General features: G+C 39.0%; 2 protein-coding genes across 5 annotated transcripts in view; both read left to right on the forward strand.

Annotated features, from left to right (window-relative positions):
- CABIN1 (calcineurin binding protein 1) overlaps positions 1 to 5,527 on the forward strand; it is a 120,648-nt gene extending 115,121 nt beyond the window's left edge. For both annotated transcript variants that reach the window (XM_080396011.1, XM_080396010.1), the window contains exons 35-37: positions 1,367 to 1,531; positions 3,401 to 3,627; positions 4,126 to 5,527. In XM_080396011.1, coding sequence (XP_080252137.1) covers positions 1,367 to 1,531; positions 3,401 to 3,627; positions 4,126 to 4,269 — 536 coding nt within the window. In that variant the 3' untranslated portion in view covers positions 4,270 to 5,527. The remainder of the gene's footprint in view (positions 1 to 1,366; positions 1,532 to 3,400; positions 3,628 to 4,125) is intronic.
- A 1,299-nt stretch (positions 5,528 to 6,826) lies between these two features.
- Positions 6,827 to 14,158, forward strand: part of LOC308065865 (T-box-containing protein TBX6L) — a 47,055-nt gene continuing 39,723 nt past the window's right edge. The window contains exons 1-2 of one of the 3 annotated variants that reach the window (XM_080392454.1): positions 6,827 to 8,682; positions 11,171 to 11,259. The gene's annotated coding sequence lies outside the window, so the exon portion shown is untranslated. Of the gene's footprint in view, positions 14,064 to 14,158 lie in introns of all 3 variants that reach the window. The other 2 variants (XM_080392445.1, XM_080392455.1) reach the window with 2 other exon arrangements.

Here is a 14,158-nt window from a genome sequence, read left to right on the forward strand (position 1 = left end):
TTACCAATGACAATTAGTGGATGAAAGAACTTACAGACTGCTTTGGTAAGCCTTTTTTTTGTACAAATTATTCAAGGACCCTAGAAAATCTAATTTGTTTGAAGTGGCATTTTTCAAACTGCATTGATCTGACTTTCTGACTTTTACCAAGCTGTTAATCTGTAATGTTGGCTTAAGCATTTTCTGCAAGGGAAACTCTCATACAGAAGAATATTACCATGGTAAATTCCAAGTTCTTATCTACATTGATGAAGGTAGAGAAGTGTTTTCAACACTTGAGGGGGTGTGAGTATTTTTCCAATGAGGAAAAGTTGAAACATATATATTCCTTTTTAAGACATCACACTGTCAAAATCCCAAGTTAATTTAGAGCATGGACATAATAAAGAATTTTAGAGCAAGTTAGACGGTGAATATACATTGCATCTGCTGGTCTGTGGTAGCTGCCTGTGCACACTTTAGCCTGTGTAAATAGAAGGCCATTCAAAATAGGCTAGACAGCCCTTTGGTTTTGAAGGACATCTTCATTTTTATTGGAGAATAAGAGCTTTTTGTGTGTCCGTAGCCATGAAAGGCTTACTGCTATTTCAGTCTGCCCTTTCCAGAAGGGGCACTAGTAGCTCTCAGTAGTTCAGTGAAAATTACTCCTGTTATGTACAATATGCAGCTCAGAGTTAAGAAAACTGGTTTAGCACTGCATTAATTTAAAAGCAGATACAGCTGGTACATAAATAAAGAGATTGTACACACGCATACATGGATTCTGAGTTATAAGTGTATCAAGTTCTGAATAGCAAAAGGTGGGAATTTTAGACTAATGTACTTATGAAGGTACAGTGCACATAGCAGTGAAAAGTGGGCATTTAGTATAACTTGATATTGGTTGCATTAAAAACAGATTTGACCCTGTGACTGGATATGCGCAGTAATTAATCTTACTTACCAGTAAGCTGTGTTCAGTGTAGCATGTACCTGTGGTTGCAGAGAGCGAGCCATCGATCCCAGCTGGCTCATCATTAAGGGTGATGGATTATGCTCTGCATGTGTGGCAAGTGTTTCAACCCTTACATCTCCAAAGGAAAATGGTCAAGTTGTGTGTGTTTTTCTTGCAGATGTGCAGAGATAACAAAATGTCATACACAACATTTTTTTCCTAAGAGTTTGAATTGATGGTACGAAATATGAAAAAATTGGTATTGCCATCTTAGCTTGTCAATACTTAATTTCACTCAGTCATGTTACAGTTTAGAAATAGAACAAGGGTTAAAAAAACAATTCTACCAGTTGGTTAGACAGCAAAAGGATTGAGGCTTAGGAGAGAGATCAGGATGTCTCTTAATCTGTGAATTATATTTCATTACTAAAGAGGAAGAAGAGCTTGAAGTGCCTTTGGAGGGGCTTGGATTTCAGCAACAGGAGTCACGGCTTTGTCAGCAGATGAAAATGGCTACTGTTGCACCATCGCCGGAGCCTGTTTGCTGGCAGGTGGAATCGGTGACCAGCACAAATTCAGGACATGTTTGTACCCAAGGTAGGAGCTTTCTGTGCTTCAAAGAATTCTGAAGATGGGTGGTTAGCTGCAGATCAGTCTGTAGGGACTGATTGATTGGATAGTTGTGATTCATATTCCTCAGTTTCTCTGCCTGCCTCCCAGTCAAGTATTCCAGAGTTTAGAGGCATTTCTGGCAATGTCCCAGCTTTCTGGGAAGGTGTCTTGTCGTCCCTTAATGGTTATTCTTTTTGGTGCATGACTCACATGCTAAATACCATGGCAGCAAAGCAAGAAAACCCACAAACCAACAAACAACCCCAAAGCAACAAACCACCTCCCAGTACAATGCTATCATGCTATATAATTTGTTGCATAGTTTGTGCATCCTTTAAAGTAGAATTTTTCTTTTAACTGAAATCTTACACGGGGCAATATGACAACACTTTGGATTACACTATTGGAATATTTAGCAGCAGGAAATTATTTTTCACAAAACCTGACTCACTCAGTCTAACTAAACATAAAAATCAGCATTACAGCAGTTAATGCTTTCTATCCCTCCTCTACTCCCTTCTCAAGAGAAGTAGGAGTTGGTGTTTTAATTGAAAAACCATAGAACTTGGTACTTCAGGCAGGCATAATTTAGATATTCATGGTTGGGGTATTTCAGTTTTCCTTATTTGTGAGAGGCAGATTATTATCCTGTGTCTGTTTACTGCAGTATTTCTGGTACTTGACTCTGAAATGATTAGCTGCCCATGGAGATGGGTCACTGACCCTGATGGAAAGCCATGCCTCATCTGTTGTGGCAGTTCTTGTATTCTTCTATACAGTTGAGAACCTACAATTCAATTTTACATCCTGTAGTAGTTAGGTCTACTGCTGGTTGTTTTTCCAGATAGCATTAGGATGCTGGCATTTTATTTTGCTATGATTAAGTGGCCATGTCAGTTCCAGAAAACTGCAAGAGATGGATTTGACAAGTCTTGAATATGAAAAAATTTGTACGAACACCTGTCGTTATTATCAGTCAGAGATAGACTCTGGTGTTTTCATTCATATAGGTTTTAAAAAAAAAATAGTTTTGACTTCATATGAAGCAGCATTATTAGTAAGAAGTATCTTTTAACAAATTCTCAGTTCTTAGTGTGAAAGCATTGTCTTCTACTGGTTATTGTTGTGTGTGTGTTATTTTGTAATGTGAATAGTGCCTAGGGAAGTGCCTAGGAAGATCCCTCTTCATTTCATTAGAAGAGCCCTGTCTGAGCAAGTCTGCCTTGTAAAGACCACAAACTGAGACACTCAGGGAGGATGTGGAAATGATGCTAACTAGCGTGGAGAACAGTGGCACGAGCACACCAAGGAGGTTTTTATGGCAGGATTTGAAGAGAGTAATGAGGAAATTTTGATGGGTGTTACCATAATGGTTTTTTTCAGTTGTTGAGGAGTTGCTATCTCAATAATTAAAAAGGCAACACTATGGGAGAGGAAATTAAGACATAAGTAAAGCTGAGTAGCTTTATTTGTTGCATTACAGAATGGAGAGGCAGTTAGAGAATGCAAAGATAAGATGCTCGCACCTGAAACAAGTGGGGAAATGGTGTTTGTAGTAGCCTTCTAACTAGATGTGGATGGGTCAGTGCTGCACTGCCACTTGTCATGCTTGGTCAGATTGAGTTTCTGCTGTCCAGTAAGATTTGTTTAAATTATTACTGGTTTCTAGTTGTCATTATAGAATCTTGAGGCACTTTCTTCTTCTGTTTCTGAGCCCTAATCAAAGCAAGGCTTAAGGCTTGAAGAAAGGCCTTTTGAGCCAGCCATATGTCTAGCAATGAACTGTTCCCTCTTCTTTGACATCTGAAACCCTAGATAGCTTCCTAACGTGTTTTTTTTCTTACTTCTGTTTAGCCTCCAGTTCCAAGCCTGAACTCAGCTCCAGTTCACAGACTTTGGGAAGTCAGCAGAACAAGACAGATGGCACCCGAGTAAAAACTCGCATTCTGCCCAACATGCCAAAGCTTTTCATACCTTCATCTGTCACCAAATTTCCACCTGAGATCACTGTCACTCCACCCACTCCCACCCTCCTTTCTCCAAAGGGCAGCATTTCAGAAGAGACCAAGCAAAAATTAAAGGTAATAAAAGGGAAACAATAATTTTTTAGATTATTGTTTGTATCTTAACTCTCCCCTCAATAAAATATTTGTATGAAAGGAGCAACAGTTCCTGTTCCCAGTTAATAACCAGAGATAGTATCAGTAGTGGAAGAAGATGCTAGCTATTATCAGCAGGAGTCAGTTTTTAAGGAATGGTGAAATATTGGCCATGGGTGAAATCATAGGTATCCTCATCCTTGTCCCTTTTCTGAGGGGATCAGCAAGAATTACAAAAACCGGTAAGGGAGCTAGTGCAGCCCTTGCAGTTTTGAGGTTAGTGGAAGTTACCAGAATATTAACTGTGGGGAAGCCTACTGGTAAATGTTACGTTGTTTCACATTAGGATGCCATATCTTTGTAGAAGTAAGAGAGCTATTAAATGTGAAAGAGTAGCAACCAGTGGGCTTTTATCCCTGTGATCATGGGTTTATCCTGACTATTTAGCAATATATTCTCTCTCTCTCTTTTTGGGATCAGTCTGCTATTTTGTCTGCTCAGTCTGCAGCGAATGTAAAGAAGGAGAGCCTTTGTCAGCCAGCTTTGGAAATCTTAGAGACCTCAAGCCAGGAGTCCTCACTGGAAAGTGATACTGATGAAGATGATGACTACATGGACATATGAATGAATTCTGGCCATCATCAACACAACCATATAACCATTCTTCTTGTTTCCAGCATCACTGGCAGCTGAAACATCTTCGTTGGCATTACTCTCCATTTAATTGGCATCATTGTGTTCTTCACTTTCATTACCTTTGTTATCACCACTACCACTTGTATTGCCTTCAAAATCTTCGCCATTCTCCCCATCATGGTGCTTGATGGAAGAAATGATTATTTACCAGGCAGTTAATTAATTTGGACCACGCTGTCACCTTTAACTTCAGTAAACGCAAGGATGTTTTGAGCTGCAGTTCATATCTCTCTCCTGTTCCTGCCTCTTCAAACCAGAGTCTTGGGAGTTACTCCAGTAGGTCTTTTATATAGCATTTTCTTCCTTTTAGTTGTCTTTTTCCATTTTCCCACTAATTAAGTTTTTCTCCCAGTAATACAACAACGTAATGTCTGTCTAGCCATGCCACGATTAGTCCAACAACTCCTTTTAAGGTGAACCGAGCAGGGGAAATTTGCTGAGCTGGTAGAGGTTTTGACTGCATGAAGAAAGCCTGTGGCTCTGTTGTGGGGCAAGAAGGGTGAGCTTGAGAGTCTGTCAGCTCCTTGGCGCTGCTGGAGGATGCTTTGTTGGAATTTGTCTCAGTCACAATAGGCAAAGAACAAGCTTTTCCAGGCAGACAGAGAGGTTGCCCTCCTGTTTGTGTTCATTTCACACCAATGTATGAGGTCCAGCAAAAATTACCTATCTGAATGTTGGCTTAAAAAACTGATCTTTCCAGAATTGTCTTACAGTCCTTTCTCTTCTAATGCCTTGGACAAGCATTTTGAATTGGGGGCTAGATGATATTTTTATGGTGGTATTGAAAAAACTTGAAAGATTTCAATACCGTTACAGTAATGTCTGTTTTTTACAGAATGACACGAAAAGGTGTTTTTTACCTATCTGCAGAGGGACTGCTCACAGTTATTTATATGAGAAAATACTGGTAACGAAGATCCTTTTTTTTTCTACTGAATGTTAACTTTGTAAGCTAATGAATGCAAACCATGCAAAAAAATACATGTCACACTATATATACACATACGTGTGCGCCCACACACATATATATATGTGTATGTGCATATATATATATGTATGTATATTAAAAAAGAAAATGCATACAGCTTGCAATGTCAGACTTCTTTGTGTTTGGGGGAGGTGGTTTTCTGTAAAATGCGGAGCTTTGTATAAACTTTTGTTTTTTTTCTAATAAAGTTGAAATGTACTGTTGTCTCTGTTTGTCTGAGAGGGCAAGGTACCATGGTTCTGGAAAAAGTACTACTGCTCCCTTTTATTTCTCAGATAAAAAAGTAGTGGAGGAAGGAAGGTGCGGGGAAGCCTCTTCCTTTTCTGAAGACTGCCAGAGCTCTTCGGATGGGTTTGGTCCTGCGTGACCCAAAACCCGGGTCAGCCAGTGTTGCCAGGATTGCCTGCAGTGGGTTTACTTCCCTATTGAGACATGATCTGAACTGTTTTTCACCTGAGTATTTTTGAATGCTGTTGAACAACATAAGGGGGAAGACAACACGTGGTGAACAGGATCACATAGAATATTTGACTATACAAATTAACATTTAATCCACTATTACAGTCATTGCTCCCATTCACTGTAAGAATGGTAAACAGACCGTGGATAAAAAGATGCTGCATCAAACCTTGTATTGCAAGTTTATTCTTATATTCTGGATTGGTTGTTTTGAACAAAATGTGATTCTATAAGCAAATAAGCATGTCCATCTTGAGTGTATTAGCAACTGTTTGTGTAACTTGTTCACTTATTACAAGTGATAGGTGAGCTGGGTGCAACTGATGTGGAGAAGATCAGGTAACTAATCTTTTCTTAAAAGCAAGTGGGTATTTTCAGTAGTAATGTTTTCAGTGTTTGCTTTTTAATTTGTTGTAAGTTATTGGAAATGCAGTGCGTAGCATACTGTATAGTCGTTGACGTGGTAATAGGCTAAGGTTTTAGATAATCAGGCATGATTATTTTTTTCCTCCCCAGAAGATAGCACAGGGAAAAGGAAATCAGCTTCTTATGAGAAATGGAACACAACTCAGAGGACGTAGTTCTGAATAGGGTTCATTTCACCCAGATAGAATAGACTACATAGGCTTTTTGGCTAATGTGTATTCTTAAACGTATGATCACATTTAAATTCTTAGGTCTGTGCTTCTCGTATGGGTTTGATGTATGAAGATAGAGCATTTGATTTTCTTACTTGAAACTGGTCACTGAAAATGGTTGTTTGCCTTTATTGTTATTAAGGATTTTCCTTGGTATGAGGCATTTTGCCTTCCCCCTGCCCCCCGTTCTCTCTCTCTTCTCTCTCTTCTCTCTCTTCTCTCTCTTCTCTCTCTTCTCTCTCTTCTCTCTCTTCTCTCTCTTCTCTCTCTTCTCTCTCTTCTCTCTCTTCTCTCTCTTCTCTCTCTTCTCTCTCTTCTCTCTCTTCTCTCTCTTCTCTCTCTTCTCTCTCTTCTCTCTCTTCTCTCTCTTCTCTCTCTTCTCTCTCTTCTCTCTCTTCTCTCTCTTCTCTTTCTTTCTTTTCTTTCTTTCTCCAGAGCTTGCTAAAATGGCTGGTCTTGGGCTTTCTTCTGACTTTTAGTCCTGCTTTTTGAGAAAAATTTAATTTTTTGCTTGTTAAGGAAAGCTAGAACAGTAAGTGAAACTGTTCCTATCAGCAAAGAGAGCTGAACTTTGCTGATCTGCTCTAAACTCATTTTGATACTCAAACTATGCAACTGTGCAACTTGTTTTATCCTATATTCAAAACTCTCACCTGTTTGTTTGTTTTTTAATGTTCTTTTATTCCCATTATGCTGTTGGGTAGCTCAAGGACTTTTTCTCAAGCTCAAGAAGTTACAGAGGCTGAACTACCTGCTTCAAATCCTGCCCTTCTGCTCATGACTAAATAGCGTGTTGCTCAGTTGTGGGCCATCTTCCGCTATGGGTATTACTGCTGATACATGCTAAAGGAGCCATTTCCCTTCTATATATGTGAAGTCATTTCTCTGTAAGTACAGTTTATGTAGTTCTTCAGTCCAAAGACCATGAGTGAAGATGCCAGGGTCATTGGATACATTGACATATAATGTTTGCCTGAAGCACCATCCCTAGAGGTACTTGGAGCAAGAACTTTAGATACTTACAGACAGAAGTGTTCACTTAATATGGTGTCTTCTGCAGCCTGGCAATATCATTTTGTGGGATTTTTCAAGGTAAAAAAGTATTACAGTAAAACTGCAGTTACCTATGAGTTTACTTGAAGTAATTTCTTTGATTTCAATCTAATCCTAGTTATAGTAGCTTGAAATCCAAGTATAGGCAAGGTCCAACTTGCCGAGTTGCATATCAAATGTAAATACAACGTCTGTCCTCGGGATTTACTGGGTAACCATTGCTTCTGAAGTCTTGGTGTTCACAGGTATCTTTCTAACGTGCCAGAGAAATAAATGGTACTTACTGAAGCATATTGCTTTTGGGTTGTGGGGTTTTTGTTTGTTTGATTGTTTTTTTGGGGGGTGGTGGTGTTAGTGTTTTGGTTTGGTTTTTTTTTTAATCCCTGTGAATCTGTAGGGACAGGAATGTCTGGTGCCTAAAGTAAACTTAAAGGTAAGGTCTGTGACCAAGCAGGGTGAGGGGGAGGCTTTACTTTTTTTGTTTGTTTTCTTCCCTCCCACCCTGCCTGTAATTGGTTAAAAAGCAAATCCTTTTTGGCTGCTGAAAAGCCAAACTGTTAAGCCTTTCAGGCAAATAAGAAATATTTTTGTTCCAAAGCACGTGGAAAGAGAAATTATTTTGAATTAGTTATTGAGAATAATTTGTGGATAGTTGATGCACTTTCTGTGCTGTTATTGGGCATTGTTTTTACACCTGAGATCTTTCACTGATCACCATTGTTGAGGTATATAGTACTGGGATTTGGCTGTGTTTAATGTAATCTCATTTTCTGGCACAAGGATTATATAATCTATGTATAGTTAAGACCATTGAGAATGTATCTCTGAGGCAAGGACTAGTGTTCTACTAAGAACTGATTTAGCTGGGCACAGCTGTTACTAGTGGCTTCTGCCCACTGTCTGAAAAATGCTGTTCTTCAAAAGCTACTAATGTTTCATTCCACAACCAAAATACCGAATCAAGGAAGATACAGAGTATCTTTGTTATTTTTATCATGTACTATGGATTGTCTGTTGTTGTCTCTTGGATGTTTTTTTTTAAATTAGAATGAGATTTCCTCATGAATAATGAAATCAATGTCTTTTGCAGCCAAAATAAACACCATATGGTCAGGGAGAAAGGGACCAGGAAAAGATGAGGAAGGCATGGCAGCTGAAGCTCATTAGGAAACAAAATGGACTGGATGGAAACAGAGGGGCCAGGTGAGAATAGACTAAGTCTTACCATCCAGGGTGGGATCACACCTTTGTTACATTCAATACTCTGGTTTCAGCATTGGTGTTGATATTTCAACGGAGGTGAAAAATCTGTGGTGTATGTAGCTTGTGTGTACAGTGTTACAAATCAAGCATAGCTCATTTCTGTTCCTGCAAATGCTTGTCATATTTTTTTAAGGAAAAAAGTGGCAGGGTAAATGAGTTGAGATGCTCAGGAGAAAAAGCAGTGGACATAAGTTTTGTGATCTCTTAACCATCTAAATCTGGGATGAAGAAGCTTTGTTCTTGCAGTTGAAGACGATGGTAAGAACTTCAGTGTAGGTGTTGAGTGTTAATTGCCATCTTTCCCTTTCTTCTAGTTGATGACTAGGATTCCACTAACACTAAGCTTTGAAGCATGTGTCAGGATTTTGGGTGTAACCTTGGGGTACTGTACTACAGGCTTTATGAACCCAAGTTATGCCTTTGTGGGAACTTCCCTGTGGGACACTCAGCTGTTGTTGCAGGGCACACTGCAACAGGTAGTAGCATTGCAAAGGGTAACAGACCAGCATCTGAGGTTTGTTGGCTTCTGGAGGATGACTTCTCTTCACTTGAATGGCTCTTTCAGGTGAAAACTTGAAGACTCCAGGCAAATATCACCAGAGATTTAAAGACCCATCTCTCCTTGGATAGACATTTTTGTTCCTGCTATTGTTTTTCTAATGCATGTATGAGGATGACACCCTATCACTTGTTAGGAAACTCCAGAACCTTTGTTCCACCATCTTCAAAGTTGTCTTAGAGCTCACTGACCTCTGTGCAACTTTGTTCATGCAATGTGGGTATCTTGCTGCCTGTGGATTTATTTTGGCCGCAGCTGACCCTTAAAAGAAAGAGCTGGAGCCTAGAGACTGTATATGGAATGTGCATGTTTGTTTGATTCCCCCTGCCCCTCCATGCTAATCCCACAAGCATTACCAAGCACACGAGTCGTTTGCCATGTTTTTAGATGCAGAGGCTCCAGCGCAGGCTGGGATAGCTACCTTGCAATGCTCCGATGCAACAGCACAGTAACGATGGATGTTAAGGGGCTTTTCTGTATATTATCTCAAAAATATTTTCTGTCCTATGGATGGATTTATCCCTAATAAAATGTCATGTATGAATAAGAACAAGGCACATGGCAGGTCTGGCTGGAGTGCAGTCTCTGAGCGCATCTATAGAGCTGTGTGCCCAAAGTTCATCCCCTGTCATTGGGGAGCTACACTGTCTGCTCTGGTAGCGCTAGAGGGGGCCCTAGGACAGAGAAGAAAAAGGGAAGTTAAAAAAAAAAAGGGAAAAACCCCAACCCCCACCTAACACCAAACCCTAAAATGGATGACCAAGATCTCTCTTTAAACTTCTGAAAGACTAAATTACATTGCTGAGTTTGACCTCACTTAATTCTAAGGGCCTTCTGCTGCTGTGCCATAGTCCTTTTCATAATATATAGTCTTACTCAAAGCACAGGGAATGAGAATCCTCATAGTCTATTTAAAGGATTCTATCCCGTGTTCCTGGCCATAAGGGGAAAAAAAAACCCAACCTCACTTTGTTACCATTAATATTGCAATTTAGCAGGAAAACAAATCCACTATATTTGTGTGAAAAGCAAGTAATTTGTTTGCCCCATAACCGTGCCTTTTTTTATTGTTGTTGTTTTTTTAATTTTTGTTTAGTTCCCCTATAAAAAGCCTACTGGGTGTTTTCCATTTTCTTAATGCACAGCATATTATAAGGAGGGAGAGAAAGATTATCTTTTGACAGTTAATCTTGTGTAAAAGGGCTCAAATAGTACTTTCAGCTTTGTCATTTTAAATGCTGATTAATTCAATCCTAGTTCATTGCAGTGGCATGGGGTCTGTACCTGTGTGACTGTGCCCAAGAGTATGTGACAAACATGCAACTAATGGATCTGTAAATTGTTTTGAGATGGTTTTGTTAAAGCAAAATTCTAATTAAGGACAAAAATGTGTGTGAAAATGATGGAATAAATATGTGGCTTTCAAGCTTGGGAAAAATCTTGTATAACAGTCTTTCACTTAAAGTAGCCAGGAGGTAATATCAAGTACTGTCCTCAACTTACAGAAATGTGCATGAAATGGGATAGTGAGATGGAGCTGAGGCCATGAACTGACTACAGAATCAGAAAAACAAAGTCACTTCTACCAAGGGGAAAAGCAAAATCACACTTCTGCCTGCATTTAAGATTTATCTCTGCAATGAAATGATTGTGTATGTAGCTTGGTACAAAAGCATTCTATTATATAATCACAGTGGGAGGAACCTTCACAATGTCAAAAGTATGTTGTCTTATTGAAGGAAACAGCCTATCTAAACCCAAGTCAACGTATATGGTAAAAAGTAGGTTTTGCCCTCGGGTTGGACATGGATATATCCCCCTCTCAATTTTTATTTCTTAGCCTATTTTTTTCTCTGCCTTCTCTTGCAGAGATCCTGCGAACAACAGTGAATTCCAGTAAAATGGAATATGAACAAAGCTGATATATGGTATAAGCATATGAGAACCACATTGGAATGGTATTAAATTTAATTTTAGTTAGAGTGATATTATTCTGTACAAGTGAAAAGCCAAGTAGCAAGCCAAAGGTATTTTAGACAAAATGCTTCCTCTGTTACTGCTTAATTGTTACGTATAACTGCAGTTAGCTTAAGAACCGGTCTACATATTCGTATTCTTTGCTTTTTACTTCTCTGAGGTGTTTAACAGATACAGAGGGCTGTTCACAAGAAATGCCATGTAACTGAGTTTTATTTGCAAATATACATTAAATGAACTATTATCTAATATAGCACTGAACACATACTGTTCAGAAATAAATAGTAAAGGATGTTGTATGAGCAGAAAAGCTTCATACTTCAAAAGTGTTCTTTGATTTCTTGAAATGTAAGTCACACCAGAGATTTAATTCCTTAAGTTACACACTAAAATCTATGAAGAATCACACTTTCTCTTCTAAATGCATGTATATATAAAGTGTAACTTCTTCAGTAAGATTGCAATGATCATTTTCATTTCCCCTTAAGAGACAGCACTAGATGTATTCTCAAAGAATAGCTTAACTTGTTAATTGAGCCGACGTAGAAAACCACTGTGCTATATGAATGTCAGAAAGCAGTATTTTGAATATGGAAATCTGTCACTTAAAAATGTCTAGACTGTATATTAGATTTCCATTAAGTTAGAGTGGGTTAGAAAGAAAAAAAAAATAAAGGTTTAGAAATCCATAGTGGAAGTTACTGAGCTTACAACATCAATTTGCAATGCTGTGGCCTCAAGTAATCGGTATAAGTTCGAACAAATAACAGTGCTGCTATGACTTTCCCAATAGACAGCACTGCTGGAAATGCTTCCTATACTTAGTAAGTAAATGGGCTTTCCTGGGAGCAAAACAAAGAGTCTGACAGGTTGTCTCGCAGAAAGTAGCAGTGGTACAGGATGATTTTTAAGTTTGGCTTTCTTGAATGTAATAACAACCCAGGACTGAACATCGTAAAGTATTGCTGCAAAAAGTAGTGCAGGAGTTTCTTGCTGATAACCTGGGTCCGTTGATCGCCTTGCTTTGCTGGCATAAAGAAGCCTTTGAATTCTGCCAGCGGAGTTAGAACTAGCCATTAGCATCTAGGCAGTGCTGTCAGTTCACATTTTAACTATGAGATTGCCTCTAAAATCATCTTCCAATGAACTGAGCAAAGAATCTCCTGCAACAGCAAGTTTTACCAGGCCTGTACTTTGGAGGTTGTTGGTGTATCAGGTTTTCTCAGCCTAAAATGAAAAACGAGAAAGCAGTGCAGGATTGCTAGAAAGCCTGCAGCCTTAGAGTCATCTTAATCCCTCAGTATCTTCCACTGCTTCCCCCTCGGCCACAAGTATGTCCCTGTTCAGCTGGGATGGCAGGTGCTCAGCCTCTTGTGAGCGCTGCAACCCTCCCTTTGCAGGAGCAGAACAACTCCCCAGGCTGAGCTCCTCTGGCATGTGTATTGGCAGCTGCTAAGGGACAGACACAAGGTCCTTTAACAACTGCACATAATTTAGATGACTGCTCTGGAGATGGTACCATCTAAATTAATGAGTTCACTTTTAGACAATTGATAATTCAATTAAAATGTAAGGGAGAGTAAATAGTATGTGCTAATATGCACTCCTGCTGCATTTGCTTTTTTGATAAGATTAATTTCTTGCAATTTCAGCGAAACTCAGAAATGTTTCATTACCATTATAATGCCTGGTTTGTGTGTATGGTCACATTTCAGTAATGACAACTCAGATACAAAGAGAGCACAGTGTAGCAACTGTTGTGTTATCTGGTACTACGAATACCAATGGAAAAGTAGCTGTAAAGAATATGAAAATATGGTAATGTTATTTCCAAGTGCAGAGAGTCTGCTGGGGAAGAGGGAGAGAGGAGGAGGACAGTGTTTCTTCTTAATTATGTGCCTGATTCAACAAGGTACCTAAATGCCAGTGACTCTTGTTGATTTCAGTGAAGACAGCAAAGGGCATCAGCAGCTTGTATTTCACTCTAGGCTTATGTTGTGTACGAATTCTTCAGTGACCTGAAGTATTTCTACAACTGAAATTTCCATTGAAAACAGGTGCTTTAAAATAAACTTAACTTCCTTAATACGTACAAACTCAAAAGTTTACAGTTAACCACTGAAAAGTGCAAAAGGCCAAAGAAAGGTGGAATTATCTCTGCTGGTAAAAGCTTCAGCCCAAATGAAAATTGTGGGAAACTGAGTGGCTATAAAGAATAGGCTTGGGTATGGTAGGGTATGCAAATAAAATGACAATGTAATGTAAGGTTTTGATAACAAATCAGTCAGAGTAAACAGAAACAAACTAGTTTTAAAATTGTGCTATGTTAACTTGAAAGAAGTACTAAGGAGATCAAAATTCCCCAATTAATTCTCCCTGAAATTGTAGTTGCTATGACATACAGATGGACTTTGAAGAGCAGCTGGCACTATCTGTGTGCGTTTCAGGAAGGGAAATCATAAAATGATGTTCTATTTAGCGATACCTGTCTTTGTGTGATCCCTGGGGCAGGGTGTTTATTAGAAATATCATTTGCTTTAACAGCTTTTCTCCCCCATTCTCAGTGGTTGATACTATCCCAGCAAGGAAACCCTGGTGGCTTTCAGAACAGTAGCAGCAGAACTGGTGATATTTACTGAATGTGATGGACTAGAAGCTGGCTCATTCTTGGTGGTTCTGTATCTGGGCTTTGACAATGTTCACTTTCTGCAGCTATTTTGTAATAACACCATTGATTTGTTGGTTAAATCATAAGGCTCAAAAGAACTGAATTTCCCACAAGCAGGTGAGTTTTTCAATTAAGCATTTCTCTTCCATTTTCGATTTCCATAAAATGGAAACTACTTGTCCAAAAAAACCACCCCAAAATGGCCACTGAAT

Source organism: Falco punctatus (genome assembly GCF_963210335.1).
Source record: "Falco punctatus genome assembly, chromosome: 1".
In the NCBI taxonomy this organism is placed as follows: Eukaryota; Metazoa; Chordata; class Aves; order Falconiformes; family Falconidae; genus Falco; species Falco punctatus.